The sequence below is a fragment of the Microtus oregoni genome, unplaced genomic scaffold (assembly GCF_018167655.1).
Source record: "Microtus oregoni isolate MIOR12 unplaced genomic scaffold, Mior012 000053F_ref0000044, whole genome shotgun sequence".
Taxonomy (NCBI): domain Eukaryota; kingdom Metazoa; phylum Chordata; class Mammalia; order Rodentia; family Cricetidae; genus Microtus; species Microtus oregoni.
Genome location: NW_024543829.1, coordinates 14,134,439 through 14,151,466, shown reverse-complemented (window position 1 = coordinate 14,151,466; position 17,028 = coordinate 14,134,439). Strand labels below are relative to the sequence as shown.

The 17,028-nt window shown below is 40.0% G+C and overlaps 1 protein-coding gene across 9 annotated transcripts in view; it reads right to left on the bottom strand.

The window, feature by feature from the left end:
- Celf1 (CUGBP Elav-like family member 1) overlaps positions 1–17,028 on the bottom strand; it is a 69,552-nt gene that overhangs the window by 17,083 nt on the left and 35,441 nt on the right. For 5 of the 9 annotated variants that reach the window (XM_041637511.1, XM_041637513.1, XM_041637514.1 and 2 more), the window contains exons 2-9: positions 15,370–15,487; positions 14,778–14,929; positions 5,923–6,110; positions 4,443–4,525; positions 4,035–4,083; positions 1,966–2,100; positions 1,255–1,334; positions 222–383 (exon numbers count right to left, since the gene is read on the bottom strand). In XM_041637511.1, the coding sequence (XP_041493445.1) occupies positions 222–383; positions 1,255–1,334; positions 1,966–2,100; positions 4,035–4,083; positions 4,443–4,525; positions 5,923–6,110; positions 14,778–14,848 (768 nt within the window). In that variant the 5' untranslated portion in view covers positions 14,849–14,929; positions 15,370–15,487. Of the gene's footprint in view, positions 1–221; positions 384–1,254; positions 1,335–1,965; positions 2,101–4,034; positions 4,084–4,442; positions 4,526–5,922; positions 6,111–12,972; positions 12,996–14,777; positions 14,930–15,369; positions 15,488–17,028 lie in introns of those variants that run through there. The other 4 variants (XM_041637518.1, XM_041637519.1, XM_041637517.1 and 1 more) reach the window with 3 other exon arrangements.

Below are 17,028 nucleotides of genomic sequence, written 5' to 3'. Positions count from 1 at the left end.
AGACATTTATAAATATTTATATTAAAATCATACTTTCACTTTAATTGTAGGAAAATCCTCAAGATTAAACCATAATGGAGACAGGTATGACTTAAATGACACTGCCTAAACTTCTACACAGAATCTCTACATGCCAAGTTGCAAATGACAGTTAGCTAGAGACAGCAGAAGAAACAGCTGGGAGCTTGCACAGTCTGCAGAAAGCAAACCACACAACTCACTGCTAAGTACTGGGGCCCCAGAGTGTTCAGACCAGCCAGGTTTCCCCACACAGATGCTGCGCTGATCTGCTGCATCTGCTGCTGGAGCTGCTGGGCCATTCTCTTCTGTTCTTTGTCCTTCTGGGTGTCAGCAAACTTGACCACCATGGGTGATGAGCAACCCTATGAAAACATCGAAACCAAACGGTCAAATTCCTTCTTTAGGGGCAAGGGAAATGGCGCAGTGAGTAAAAAATGACTTATTGCCAAGCCTGATGACCTGAATTTGATCCTTGAAACCCACAGAGTGGAAGGGAAACCAACCCCTACAAATTGTCCTGACTTCTATATGCATGCTGTAGATGGACAGGAACACATAGTGACGGACACATGGACACACACACACAGAAAATTAAAACAACAAAATTTTCTCTGGGGTTGGGGGAGGAAGTCATCCTTTTGGTTGATATGAAGGGTGCCTTATAATTTATACCACCCTCACTTTTTTGATAGATAACAATGGCAAAAGATTATTTCAAATAATCATTTTCTGTTTACTATTTTTAAAACAGGGAGGTCTTACCATGTTCCTACAATTGGTTCTTAGCTACTGGGTTCCAACTGTTCCTGTCTTAGCCTGAATCACTAACCTATAAGCATTCATCATATCTGGCTCTAATCTTTTAAAAGATTTACTTTTCTATATGTATGAGTGTTTTCCCTACGGTATTTATGTGCACCACACGCATTTATGGTGCCCAAGGAGGCTAGAAGAGGGTGTTGAATACCCTTGCAACTAAAGTTACAGATGGTTATGAGCTACCATGTGGATGCTGGGAATCAAACACAAGTCCTCTGCAAGATCATTAAGTATTCCAGACCACTGAGCTCCATGATCTTAAACTTAATATTTCAGACCTTAAGGTAGATTGATTATGTTTTGAGTTTCAGGGTGATCTGGTGTTGTACATGTTGCTAGACTTCGATAGGTTTGTCAGGCAAGGGATTTTCCTGGTAAAGGATTTTTCTCCTTCTCCAGCTGTCTGCTCCTTACCTCCATGGTTTGTGCTTGGTGCATTGCTTTGATAGCTGTCTGTGCCATGGTTCTTGTTGTAAAAGTCACAAATGCACAACCTGGCAAGGAAATAATCAATATTCATTTAGAGATTTATCTATCAGACATTGACTAAACGTTTAACTTATTGTGCATTAACTACCATGTTAGCAATCAAGTTTAATTATACTTTACAGGGTTTCACAAACTGGCACTAAGTGCTACCAAGTAACCACAAATAGGAAAGCATGATTGAAGGAGAAGAATCCCAGTTCATGCTAAACAGCAAATCCAAGGAGAAAATGGTTCCACTTTGGACATCAATATCCTCAGCAGTCAAGAGAAATTGAGAAGACAGAACTCCTTAAACAGGACTAGGAGAATACAAGAGTGACCAACTGGTTTGGGCATGGTGGCACACACCTTTAATGCCAGCTCTCTGGAGGGAAGAGACAAGTCTGAGGTCAGCCTGGTCTACAAAACAAAGCAAGTTCCAGGACAACCATCAAGGTTACACAGAGAAACTCTGTCTCCAAAAACAACAACAGGAAAGAATAGAGGAAAACAAAAGGGAGCAACAGGTGAGAGGAAAGACAAGGCCAATCTCATCTTCCATGCTGGTTCCATCTATCTGTCATTCACCAGTCCATTTAAATCAGAGACTGTAATTTAAGGCAAGAATCTTTTTTAAAAGCTATAAAAATGTACCACCTCGGCTTAAGCCATCAGGTCCCCGCAATATCCGGCATTCTTCAATCTGTCCAAATGAAGAGAACATGACTCGGATGTCATTTTCAGTACACTTCTTGGAAATCATACCAATAAACAGCTTCCTGTCTTCCACAGCTAAAAGAGTAAAACACAAAAGTCTTGGATATCATCACTAAAAGGCAGGTAGTATAGAGTCAAGAGCAAAGGGGCTGGAATCCTGGCCATGTCGCATATCATCCACCTCATAGATTTCTTTTCCCTCGTCTGTTTCCCCCCTCCCTCCTTCCCTTTCCTCCCTACCCCCCCCCCTCTTGTTTTGAGACAGGGTTTCTCTTTGCAGCCCTGGCTGTCCTGAAATTCACTCTGCATACGAGGCTGGGTGCAATTTCACAGAGATCACCCTGCCTCTGCCTCCCAAGTGCTGGGATTAAAGGTGTGCACTGTGCCACCACTACCCAGATCATCTTACAGATTCTAAGACACATTTCTTCCTCCCATAATTTCATATCAATGGCATAAAACTATATAACCTGATATAGTTATATACATACTATGTAACAACAATGGTAACTTAAATTATACATATATGGAAGCATTTGCATAAAATATGGAGAATTTGTGCTCTTGTTCAAGTTATTTCACCAATCTGTTTGATTAATAATAGAAAGATAGCCAGGTTACCTCAAAGGCTAATCTTGTAGGTATAAAAATGCAAAAGTTTCTTGCATTTTGTCATGTGTGCTTCCTTCTAGCAATACCAGGAGAAAGTTTTCACACTTGATGTGACCAGGGAACAGAAGTCTCTTCAGTGGGAACTTCCTACTTTTCCGACATTTAAAATTCTCCCTTAAACTGTGAATGTCAAGGATTAATGTCTGTTTGCCTGCCTCCCCCCCACACCTCTTTTTTGAAACAGACTCTCTCTATGTAGCCCTGGATGTCCTGGAACTTGCTATATCAACTAGGCTGGCTTCAAACTCAGAGACCCTCCTGCCTCTGTTTCCTGAGTGCTGGGTCATTTGTGTTTCTAACTGAAACTCTTGAGAATTCAAAATTAACATTCTAGCCTCTGAGCTTTTTACAGCATTGTTCTGTTGTATTTTGACTAAATAAACCTTAATGACCCATTTGCCATCCAATTTTAAGTGTATTCTACTGAGAAATCTGCATAATTTCCACAATTTCACTCAAGAAGGCACCAAGCATAGCTGTCTGTCAGTAACCCCTGAGACAGTCTGCCATTTTCTATGTATGTTTTTCCAAGCTGTTTTGGGACAAAGCCTCTGAGCTTTCCCGCTGAACTTTTTGTTTAACTCATGAACTAGTCAGACTTTCATTTTCTTGAAGCGTTCAGTTGTGCGAGTGAAACAAGGATTATTTGTAGAGCTTTCTGACCACCATCAACTTCAATTTTACTGGCTGTCATTATAATTTACTTCTGCAGATGACGTTTTAAGTTTGAGTTCATCCCCAGCTCCAAAGTAGCCTGTTGCTGGACTGCAGAATCCTGGCAACTGTACTGACCGTGGCCTTGTCCCTACTCAGCTCAGGAAGTTCTGTCCTAAAGCATTAGCAAGTCTCCTTTCCAACTGCTTCACTTTCCTTTTAAACCCTGTCCATAAGAATCCTAGGTTTTCTGTTTGTGAATCTGACTGTTTTTGAGATATAGTACCATGTGGCCCAACCTGGCCTCAAACTCCTAAATAATTCAAACTACATTGTATACTCCTGCACCTGGCTAATTCATCCTACTATGCAATATTTCTATTAACTCTATTTTTTCTCACTTATTTATCATAATTGAGACAAAGGAGACTTGTTGTTTTGTTTTTCATCAACAACAGCCCTGACTGTCCTAATTTGCTCTATAAACCAGGTTGGCCTCAAACTCAAGAGATTTATCTGCCCCTGCCTCCCAAGCGCCATGATTAAAAGTGTGTACTTCCACTACCACCCAGCTCAAAGGAGACTTTTATAGGACAATCCATTAAAAATATCTTAAGAATAGCCAACAGGGAAGAAAAAAAAAAAGAAACCTCATGTAGAACAGCCTTGATGTGCTTACTTACCGTTGTTCTTTTCACTGTCAGCAGGTTTCATCTGTATAGGGTGATGCATCTAAAAAGGAAACCCACTGGTATTATTCTCTAAACCCATTAGCACCTTCCTAAAATAAAAAGACTCTAAAGGGTATACCAAAACAACAGCCTTTAGAATTCTCTGAACTCATAGCTGCCCAATGATCTTACTTACAAAATACAAGAATAGACAGAACGTGAATCATAAACTTAAAATATGCAAGACTGTTGGCAGTGAGGACAACTTTTGGTTGATCTCTGAAATGTTCCCTTTATAGTCTCCTTTTCACAGCAATTACCTTTTCTCCAAATGCTTTCCACTTGGTGCTTGACAGGCACAAGCATGTCCTATGCACAAAAATGGAAACAATGCCATTTTTACTTTTAAGAGCCTCTTACCCCAGGGAGGACCTTCATGTTGTGAAGAGCATTCTGAGCTTCTAATGCAGCTTTACGGGTGTAAAATGTAACAAAACAGCACCCTGAATAAAAAAGATTTTACAAAATCAAATCAGTGCCTTGAAAACAGACAATTCTTACCACATTTCTATCACACTACTGCAGAACTTCAAGAGAGAAAAGAGTTTATTAAAACTCAAGAGGAGGAAAAGGGCATTATCTTTTTTTTTCTTTATTTTTCGAAGCAAGGTCTCTGTGTAGCCCTGGAACTCACTCTGCGGAGCAGGTTGACCTCAAATTCAGAAATCCACCTGCTTTTATACCCCAGTGATAAGATTAAAGGTGTGCACCATCCCATCAAAGGGCCAAATGCACCTGCTGCTGTGATCTCTTGAAGAGTCTAACTTTTCTTTCCATATCTATTTTGTAAGCTACTACCAACATATTCCCTACATTAAGCCTTTCTCAGTTGATCAACTATCTTGTTTTTTTGTAAATTTTTATTTATTTATTATGTATACAACATTCCTTCCATACCTGCCTGCATGCCAGAAGAGGGCACCAGATCTCATTATAGATGGTTGTTTAGCCCCATGTGGTTGCTGGGAATTGAACTCAGGACCTTTGGAAGAGCAGTCAATGCTCTTAACCTCTGAGCCATCTCTCCAGCCCCCGATCAACTATCTTGTAAGGCGTTCTGTAGCATCTTACTCTAGTCAAAAACCTCACGTGCTAATTTACTTACTATTTCAAGCATTCCATTCCTAGAATAAATGAGACATATCTGAGCACCTTACAAATCATCTTTTTGGATTAAAAAATATAGCTTAAAAAAAGAACGCCTTCCCCCATGCAACCACAGAAATACCCTGACAACGAGCAGATATATAGTATAATATAGGAATTAAAAATAACACCCAACTTGGAGTGATTGTGCCTTTGATCCCAACACTCAGAAAACAGAAGAAGGAGTTCTTGAGGTCAAGGCCAGCCTGATTTACACAGCAAGTTCCAGGTCAGTCAGAACTAACACAGAGAGACCCAGTTTTAAAACAAACAAACAAACAAATAGCTGGGTGGTGGTAGTGCATGCCTTTAATTCCAGCACTCGAGAAACAGAGGTGGGCGGATCTCTGCTAGTTTGAGGCCAGTCTTGTTTAGAGGGAGTTCCAGGACAGCTAGGGCTGTTACAGAGAAACTTATTTCAAAAAATAACAACAAACACAAGAGCCAAAAAAAACAAAACAAAACACCGGCAAAAACAAAAACATTGAAGCCCAGTTATTTGCACTGCATTAAACTCCTAGAAACCCTGGCCAGCAAGCCTGCTCAATGAGTAAAGTGCTTGCTGGTAAAGGCACTCCTGCCAAGTCTAACCTTAGCGTTTAATGTCTGTGACTCCCATAATGGAGAGAATCTAATTTCAACTTGCCACTGACCACCACATATATGAACTATAATAAAAATAAAAACATCTCACCTTTGCTCTGAGGAGGGTTTTGGCTCCTATCCCTTAGGATGTTGATTTCATAGACAGCACCATACTGTTCAAAAAGCTCCCTCAAGTCCTTCTCAGACCAGGTCCTGGGAACCTGGCCCACAAACATCTTGATAGCATCAAGATCTGGTTGGTCTGGGTGGTCCAGGGTGCCGTTCATTTTCTTTGAGCTGCATGAGATAAAGGGATAGGTTATATATATTGTGTACCAGAAGGGTTTTTTTCCCCCCTAAAGATTTGAGTACTTTCTGAAAATAGAAGGAGAAAATCGACTTCATTTACCACTTTCATTTAATTTATCTGAATTCTAGTTTGTCCACTTTACTAGATATCAAACTAAATTTGCCATTCTGATTAAGACATACTGAGCTTTAAAAAAACTGGCAATGCCACTTTTGCCTTGTCTACCATATAAAAATTCTCAGAACTGAAAAAGTGAAGCTCCCGAAGATAGACCAAGCTTAATAATATTTGAGTACAGCTAAATATAATAAATTTAGTTTTTCTTAAATCTTATTATTTGCTTATGTGTGATATGGATATCCACAAGTCACAGCATATGTGCAGAGGTTGGAGGATTACTTTTTGGAGTCAGTTCTATCCTTTCACTTTTATGTGGGTTCTTGGTTCTAGGCTTATGGGGCAAGTAATTTACCTGCTGGGGTTTCTAAATGTCTGTATAGCAACAAAAGACTAACGATTCCAGGTAAGATTCAGGACTCTAACATAAAGACACAGCTATTATACCTGGGTGTAGTGGAGCATACTCATACTCCTGACATTTGGGAGGTGAAGACAGGAATACCAGGAATACAGAAGAATGTGTTTGAAAACAACAAAAAAGGGATGGCTATCACTTCCTATGATTGATTATACAATTACCATAGAATCAAGCTATCCTCTTTTTTGTTTTTCGAGACAGTTTCTTTGTGTAGTCCTACTAATCCTGGAACTCACTCTTTAGACCAGGCTGGCCTCAAACTCACAGAGATCTGCTTGCCTCTGACTTCCAAGTACTGGGATTAAAGCGTGAGCCATCACCGCCTGGCCAAGCTATCCTCTTAAAAAGTTATTTTGGGTGCCAGGACAGGCTCCAAAGCCACAGAGAAACCCTGTCTCGAAAAACCAAAAAAAAAAAAAAAAAGTTATTTTGGAAACAAACAGGGAGACGACTCAGAGGTAAAATGCAAGTACAAGGATAGAGTGTGGAATTTTAGCATCCATAGAAGCCTGGCATACCAACCCTGGGAACAGACAAGAGGCTCCTGCGGACTTGCCTGCCTAGCCAAGTCTAGCCTAACTGATAAGCTATAGGTTCAGTGAGAGACACCATCTCAAAATAAATGAATGAATGAATGAATGATTGCAGTCAGGAATGGGAGAGCACACCTTTCATCCCAGCACTTGGGATCTACACAGAAAGCTCTTGGTCAGTCAAGGCTATTTTGTAAAGGTCTCAATAAATTAATTAAATTGGAAAATAAATCATGAAGTAGAGAGTGGTATAAAAAATACCCGCTGGCCCTCACACTTCCATACATGGGTATGGGTATATATATACCACATACATGCTGAAAAACTGCTCTGGAATAAACTGTCTTATTTGCTTTCTTTTATGACGTCAATTTAAAACTGATGGTGGAGGCTTGTGTATATACCTGTATTCTGTCCAGCACTAGGAAAACTGAGGCAGTCATGAAAGCAAGGCTACAGAGAAAAATCAAAAGAGGACAGGACAAAAGGAAGTGCAAAGAAGACAAAGAATAATAACGAGTTTTTAGTTTTTTAACCTTACTGTCCCAAAAGAAACCAGGCTTTCATGATTAAAAAAAGCTACCATTAAGCAGTAAATGACAGGTGTCACTCCTTACAACATGACCCTAAACACTTTATCAGCTTTAGTAGCGTTTTATTAAAATGTTGCTAATCATAATGTTTCTATTCCAGAGAAGAATAACAGAATGCCAATGGTATTCAGGATAGGTTTCAATAATAAGCTAATGGCTCTTTCTGCAGAGACAAAGGCTTATTCATTTATATTACATTAGAAGCTGCGACTCAATGGGCTTGTCCTAAGCATGGTTAATATACACAAATTACAACTTATCTAAAACTAGTAGAAACTCAGGATTCTAGACAAACCCCTTTCTGTCCAAATACTCTACCTCATCCTCATTTTGGGGGGAGGGATATATACTGGGAGGACTGATTCTAATTACATGCTAGGCAAGTCCTCTGCTATTAGACTGTATGTCTTCTTGTTACTTTTAGCCAGTCTCACTAAGTAAGTTGCCCAGGATAGCCCTGCACTTACTCAGTACAACAGTGGTCAACAACCTGTGAGTCATGACCGCTGGTGGGAGGAGGAGGTGTTAAACAACCCTTTCACAGGGGTTGCCTAAGACCATCGGAAAACACAAATATTTACATTACAATTCATAACAGTAGCAAAATTAGTTATGAAATAACAATGAAAACAATTTTATGGCTGGGGGTCACCACAACATGAGGAACTGTATTAAAAGGTTGCAGCATTAGGAGGATTGAGAACCACTGCTGTAGAGCATGGCTGGCCATGAACACTTTGACTCCCTAGTGCCTGAAACTATGTATGGGCCATAAAGGACCAGTTTCAAATTCTTCTCTATTTCTTCAAGTGTACCCCCCCCCCATAAACCAATCTTTCCCTTTTGTATACCAACTAAGCACCCCAGGAACTGTCTAGGTCAGTGCTATGTGAGCCACAGCTTAGAGATCCACAGGCAACTTTCACACTTAATCTTTAAGAATTCCCTTTTCACAGAAATCGGATTAAGCCATTATAGATCTATTAAAATTGATAAATACAAAATAAGTTAATGTATTATCTATTTCCATGATGGGGTTTCTCTGCATAGCCCTGGCTGTCCTGAAACTTACTCTATAGACCAGGCTAGCCTCAAACTCAACAGATTCACCTACCTCTGCCTCCTGAGTGCTGGCATTAAAGGTGTGCATCACCACTGCCCAGCCGCATTTAATTTTTCAAAGATTTTTTTTTTTACTATAATTTACAATGGAGCGAAGGATAGGCAGTCCACCACTTTGAAAGGCACTATCTAGGTGCTTCAAACTTTCAGAGAGGATCTACAGCAATCATGAACTACAATCATTTACTGACTTATTCCTGCTTCCAATAAACACCAGGCACTTAACTTATATAGAGCAATACACTGTTAGACATGGTAAACATTGGTAAATAAAAGCATGGTATAACAAATAAAAAGTAACTGTACATGTCTGAAAATGCCAAAATAAAACCCATCATTTTATGCTAATTTGGAAACAAAAAATCTTTATTTTTATTTATTTTAATACATAAATTAAGATTTATTTTTGTTCCATGTATGGATGCTCCAGGAAGGCAAAAGATATAGGTGCGAGGAACTTAACTTGGGTCCTCTGGAGGGCGGCAAACTCTCTTAACCTCTCTAACCCTAACAAGAATTTTTTTTTCGCCGGGCGGTGGTGGCGCAGGCCTTTAGTCCCAGCACTTGGGAGGCAGAGGCAGGCGGATCTCTGTGAGTTCGAGACCAGCCTGGTCTACAAGAGCTAGTTCCAGGACAGGCTCCAAAACCACAGAGAAACCCTGTCTCGAAAAACCAAAAAAAAAAAAAAAAAAGATCCAGTCACTAACTAGAGTGCCTGCTGTGCAAGCATGGAGCCCTGAGTTCAGATCCTAATACCCATGTAAAAAGATGGACATGGATCACTTCTTTATGATGAAGCACTTCTGTGACCCCCAACCCTGGAGGACAGACAGATGGATTCCAAGGTTCACTAATCTTGTCAGTCTAGCTGAATGAACTTTAGATTCTGCAAGAGACTTTCTCTCCAAGAATAAGGTGAAGAAATAGAGGAAGACATCTTAACATCAACTCTGTCCTCCACATGCACGCACACAGGTAGATAACGCACACTCGCACGATCAATCACAACCATGCACGCACGCGCACAGACACACGCGCGCACACACACACACACACACACGCACACACACAGCCCAACAATTTTCAAAAGATTTCATTATTCATTTTGTCACTCACCTGTCATTATTAGTTGATTTCACTTTGCGGATAACACAAACAGAAAAAATTTTCAGACAACAATCCATTTACCTTTTTAAGCAAGCATAAACCCACACCATATTCAAAATTTAACCATCATCCAGTCTCAACAAGTCCCCCAGATTATATAAATACAGTGCTATGGAAAAGGGGGAAGAGAAATACATGCAAATTTCAAGGACTTTAGAAAAAGCAGTCCATATTATGTCCCAGGTGTTTCTCTAAAGAGAACAAGACAGAAAATGTGTATGATATGTGGAAATAATTTTAACATGGATAGTGACTTGTCACTAGGTGCTAGAAAAAGCTATCAACAAAAGTTTCTAAGTCAACATCCTTTAACAGCATAACTAACAATATAATATTGTGAAGTAGTTGTCTTCCCAAAGGTTTGAGAAAATGTTATGGTTTTATTTTGCAATTATCTCCTTCCAGATGCTCCTCTCAGAAAACAGCTACCCACACAAATCAAAACAACACCAACACCACCATTATATTGGTTCTATGGAAGACTGAGCAACAATCTGCCTTGGAGAATAATACTAAACAAGTGAAAATACTAGACAGTCAACAAATCATTTAGCAAATCTCCTGAACTCCTGATTCCTTTTCTGTAGCCTGAAGCTCCCAATTGCTGGGATTACAGATACATACTACCACTCTCTTGCTATTCTAAATCTTAAATTAAAAAATTATATTTTTCTCTTAAAAAATATGAGGCAGGACAGGTGGCGTAGCTGCTTGCCTTTAAAACCAGCACTCACAAGGCAAAGGCAGGCGCCTGTGAGTTCAGGGCCAGCCTGGTCTTCAGAACAAGTTCCAGGATAGCAGAACTATGTAAAGAAACCCTGTCTTAAAAAAAAAAAATAATTATTATTTAAAAAAGTAAAACAATGCCAGACGGTGGTTGCACTTACATTTAATCCCAGCACTAGGGAGACAGAAGCAGGTGGATCTCAGTGAGTTCAATGCCAGCCTGGTCTAGTTCCAGGACAGTCAGGACTGAAACCCTGAGGGGGCACCAAATCAAACCAAATCAACAAACAAAACAAAAAACCTGGCAAGTCAGCTGAGAATGTGCACATCTGTAGCCCCACATTACTGGGCAAGCAGAGGTAGGTGCATTTTGAGTTTGAAGTCAACCTGGGCTATATAGTCAGACAGTCTCAAAAATAAAATGAGCCAGGCATGGTGGGTGGTACATGTCTTTAAAGCTAGCAGAGACAGGGGCAGGCAGATGTCTGAGTTCAAGGCTAGCCTCATCCACACAAAGAGTGCCAGGCAAACCAGGGCTACAGGGCTACAAAGTAGACCCCAAACACACACTCACTCCTCTCTCTCTCTCTCTCTCTCTCTCTCTCTCTCTGTGTGTGTGTGTGTGTGTGTGAAGAAAAAGTAAATTGGGGTAGAGAGAGAACATGAAACCAGGGAAGAAAAACAGCCAGTCAAGGGTTCCAATGTAGACAATTTGGAGAACTGCTTTTCTGTACAGTAGCATCCTGAGAAACAGAGAAGGTAGGAGAGCTAGAGGTTTAGGCCAACCCTTGGAGAACACCACCTTTCTTTCCTTTTGTTTGGTTTTCTGAGACAGGGTTTCTTTTTAACTTTGGAGCCTGTCCTGGAACTAGCTCTTGTAGACCAGGCTGGCCTCAAACTCCAGAGGTCCGCCTGCCTCTGCCTCCAGTCTGCGCCACTACCACCTGGGTGACAATACCGTGTTCTGAAGTGTAAGCAAATGAAAAGAGCTAGAAGAAGACTTCACCATGACCAGAGAAGAACCCAGGACACTGAGCAGAACAGGAATTGAATCTGAGCTCCCTGGAGCATTCAGGGCTCCTCACCACTTCTGTGTTGTAAAATTTTTTGAATCACATTCCCAGACAAAATTATTTTAGTCACAAATCACTGACTTAACCTCTGGTTTAAAGTATTGCTTTAGTGAAGAATTCAAGAGGTGGCAAGCCTTTATCCTGGGGCTGGGAATGTAGATCAGAGGTAGAGTACTTATCCAGTATGTACAAAGTCCTGGGTTTTAGTTCCAACACCTGCATGAACTCCCACAAACACCACTCACATGTCATCATAACCTCCATTCCGTAGTAGTATATTATTCATATGAAAGTAGATCTAAGGACATGGAAATAAAAGCTACTCATTGATGTCTGATCTAGTACCTCCCCAATAACAAAAGAATATTCAGTCCAATTATCTTCAGAAAGCAAGTTCTGGCCTATTTCAACTGAGTACCTCATCTGTACTATAGGGGCAACAAGTCAAAGCACTTAGCTTTTTTTTTTTTAAACAAAGCTTTGGTGAAGATGGGTCACAAAAACAGATGCAAATGACTTTAGTTTAAAAAACAAAACACTAAAACAAACAAACAAACAAACAAACTAGGGGGCTGGAGAGGTGGCTCAGAGGTTAAGAACACCTATTGTCTTCTGGAGGTCCTAAGTTCAGTTCCCAGCAACCATATATGGTGGCTCACAACCATTAGAGCTGGTGCCCTCTTCTGGCATGTGTATACATAATAAATAAATTAAAAAAAAAAACACTAACAATACACTCTGATTAATTCAAAATACCCGCATTTAACTTCAAACTTTTGCTTCAAACTTCAATATACATTAAAAACTAGACATCACACTTAAAATATAGTCTTGGATATTAACATAAAAACTAATCAGGATTTTTAAGTTCCAGGTGGTGTCATGCAATGGTGCTCTCCCAGAGTTTGTAGAATGGTGGACTGGTTCAACCCCTTCAAAGATAAGAAACCTGGGCTGAGGTTGGTAGTTCAGTTGGTGGAGTACTCGGAAACCCTGGGTCTGATTTCAGGGCTGTACAAACTGCAAACAAAGGCATCTGGCAATCATCACAAAGCTCAGAAGGCAAAGGCAGGAGAACCTATGTTCAGCAGCCTTACCTACACAGAAAGTTAAGAGGCCAGTCTGGGATACACACGAGGCCCTATGGAAAGGAAAGGAAAAAGGAAAGAGGTTGAATGGAGGGAGTGTAGCTCAGAACACTTGTCTGCTCAGCAAGCTAATTTCTAGCACAAAGAGAAAAGGCCGAAGAACAGGGGGAAGGGAACTGAATATTCAACAGGCAGTAGCAAAGCACGCGCGCGTGCGCGCGCGCGCACACACACACACACACCCTTCTAGAATGCAAAGATAATGAGCCACAAACTCCCAATTTTAACTAGTAATTTTAATTGAGATATGGGCATGCTTGGTGTGCCGAATCTCAGTAGTCATACTTAACTGTCCTTTTAACTACTGCTAAAATAACATTTTGATAATAAAGAACTGTCATAAAAAGACATCTAAATTACTATTTGAAGAACAATAGAGAAGGCTTATAATCCATTTCAAAAGAGCAATATGGCTAACTTAGAGACTCTCAAAACTATCTCAGAAAGTACCTGGCTATTACTCCCATCTGTGGGGGTGTGAGCTGAACAGTGAGCCTAACTTCAAAGATCCACACTAATATCTTTCACTGGGAATGTTCTCCCACTAACATTCTTGGCTTTCTACAAAGGTGCATTTACTTGATGTTCTAAGGTATTTTGAACTTGGTTAAAGTGATGAAACCAGGGAAAATGGTTAAGGTAACTGAAATAATACAGAATTCAGATTTTGATGGAAATCAGGGGTTGGGAATGGGACCCTTCTCTAGAAAGTTCAGAACTCATGTTTCCTACAGCCCCAATTCAGGGCCAGGCTAACAATTTGGCTAGCTAACAAGATCTTATATTTTTGCACCCACAATTTATTTGAGCAAACTGCCAATAAAAATTGATCTAATTTTGTTTTACCATGGTTTTTTTTTTGGTGAGGATAACCTAGTATTACTGAAATTACATGCTGAACTATATTTTCAATTAGTGAGGAAGTAGGAGGAGAAAATTAAGGTTCAGAATTATATTTCACAGGTCAATACACTATATAACACTATATATACAACACTAAGCAATGACCATACAGAAGCTTCAGAGTATGGCAATTAAAAACTAGCAAGGCATGTTGGCACATGTGTATTAACCTAGTACCTCAGTAGCAAAAGCAGAACATTATAAGGTCAATCTGAGCTATATAGGGAGATCCTGTCTCAAAAAATAGAACAGGAGCTGAGGATGATACAGTGCTTGCCTAATATACTCAAAGCCCTGGGTTCTATGTCTGCCAAAACTGAGCCTCAAGGCTCATGCCTGCAATCCCAACACCCAGGAAGTTACAGTTAGCAGGAAGGTCAGGAGTTCAAGGTAATTCTTCGGCTACATAGGGAGTTCCAGACCAGGCTGGGTTACATGAAACCCTGTCTCAAAAAAAATAAAAATAAGTAAATAATCAAATAAAAATAAACAAAACAACAAATAACAAAATACTCGATTCCCAAAGGATTATTTAATATTGCATACCCAACCCAAGCAATAGCCACCTTGGAATCTGTTACATGAGTAAACACTATTGTTTAAAGAGATTAGAGCCAGCACACTTGAACTGATGTTGCTAATCATACATCAAGTGTACCTTCATGCAAAGAATTCAGTTACATCCGGGAGGCAATCAACAGTTATGAGAATTAGACTAAATAATTAAGAAAATTAAATATGGGTTTTCTAATTTATTCTTTCTTTTAAGGGACCGGTTTCACCAAATAATAGCAATAAAACAGCCCAGTTCCCTCTGTTTATGATAAAAATTAGACAACAAAAATACTTACACAGGACTGGAATTCAAAGAGCAATGATCCACCATCATTTCTGGAAGGAAATCCAACTTAAACGCAGCCATCACCTCACTCTCCCCTTCAGAAGCCAATGATAATAACTTGCTGCACTTGTCTGATCCACAAATACACACAGCTTTAGCTTCCTGGGCCCCACAAAAAACACAAAGTGGAAATGGAGCTCAGGGAAACCAGTAGTAAGTGCCACAGAAAGAGGCAGGTCTGGGGAAGGGGCAGGGAAAGGGAGTATTGGACTAAAATGGGGATGCGACCATGTGAAGGGAGGCTCAGCCCAGCACACAATGAAAGTGCTGATGCACCAGGCTTGTTTTGTGTGATTTTTCCCTGGCGAAGCAGTACTAAGTGCACTGTCAGATAAATAGTGTGTCGGATTCATGAAGATAGTGTAGCCAACAAAGCAGAAGAAGTACTCTTGTTTCACATCCTCCAAAGTCCTCCCTGTAAATCAGTATTCATGATCCCACAAAACTAAAATTACCCGAAGGAAAAAGCAAACAGGCAAAACAAAATGACAAACAACAACAGCAACAAAGTAACCAACCAAGAAAAACAAAAAACAACTCACCACACTTTATGTGGTCCAAATATGGTTTTTAAAGAATTGGGTTGTTGGCCTTGGTTTTAAACTTAGTTTCCATGTGTCAAAGATAGCAATGAGCACAGTTCTTGAGTCCAAATTAACCCTATAACAGTCGCAAAAGGAACAGTAAGGCCAACAGAAGCAGACCAGAAACAAGCTGTTGTCAAACTGGCCATGTAAACCCTGTTTTTCACCAAACTACTTTTGAGGGAGTAGCCCTGTTCTCTTAAATAGTGTTGAGGGTAAAGTGATAAATCAGTTGCTCATCCGACAAGTCTTTAAAAAAACTCTGGTTCAGTATCACTTATTAGGGGGGGCACAGGCAAAATTTCTTTACTAATTCTCAATCTTAACTTGCCAGAAGTGAAAATAGAAATATTCTGTCTCATTCTTTTATATAAATAAATTAATCTATCTATCTATCTATCTATCTATCTATCTATCCCATCCATCCTCTGTCTGTCTGTCTGTCAAGACAGGGTTTCTCTGTATAGCTACCTACCTACCTACCCACCTACCTACCAGTTTTTCATGACAGGGTTTCTCTGCATAGCTTTGAACCCTGTCCTGGAACTCGCTCTGTGGGGGGGGCTCAAACTCAGAGATCCGTCTGCCTCTGCCTCCCGAGTGCTGGAATTAATCGTGTGCACCACCACCGCCTGCCTCTGTCTCATTCTTAATAGAATACTAGTAGATAAATTTTTTTTTCAGTTTTCTTCTGACCTTTTTTTTTTTTTTTAGATGGGGGTCTCACTATATCACTCTGGGTATCTATCCTGGAACTCACTAGGTAGACTGAGCTAGTCTCAAACTCAGAGATCCACCTGTCTCTGCATACACCACTACTCCCAGCATCTGTTAGCCTTCCTAATGAAACAAACAAAAAAAGGTGGTAATAATGAAAAAGAACTCCGTCTATTCAAGATACAAATTCAAAACAGAGGGGAAAAGAAATAGCAATGCAGGATTACTCTCTTCATTCTCTTACCCTCCTTCAGGCCTAGGGTGTAATAGTCCAATGGAAAACCTAGCTAGCATGTGTAACAACGTGGGTTCAATCCCTAGTTACAACAGGTGAAAACACTGCTGCTCAAACCAAGACTGATGAATGCACACATTTTTTATCATTAGGGCTGTCACTTCAAGTTCAGTTCAAGACACAGGAAACTTTGGAAAAATGTTATATTCAGCTTATAAAAGAAGTAAAAGGAAGTGGGACTGGTGTTACATTCCTGTAATCCCACCACTTGGAAAATAAAGGCAGAATGATCAGTACAAGGTGAGCCTCTGCTGCATAGCAAATTTCAAAGACAGCTAGGAATACAAAAGACCCGAGTGTCTCAAACAAACAGTCAAAAATAAACTGCTAAACCATAAAAGAAAGGACAGCTTGTGACAAGGTAACTTAAAATTTCCAGTCTGTTAACAATGGCTAATATCTACACCTGCTTTCTTAGGAAAGTGGGAGTTAAGTCTTCTCTCAAAGTCCATAGAGAACTACTACACTTCTACAACTGTTAACAGAGAATAATTTTTCTATTTGTCAAAAACTTGGGATATGAAGGTCAACTTTGGAAATGGAAATAGCAGAAACACTCTTCCAATTCCATTAAGAAGGAAGCACAAGTAAACATCTACTGAGAA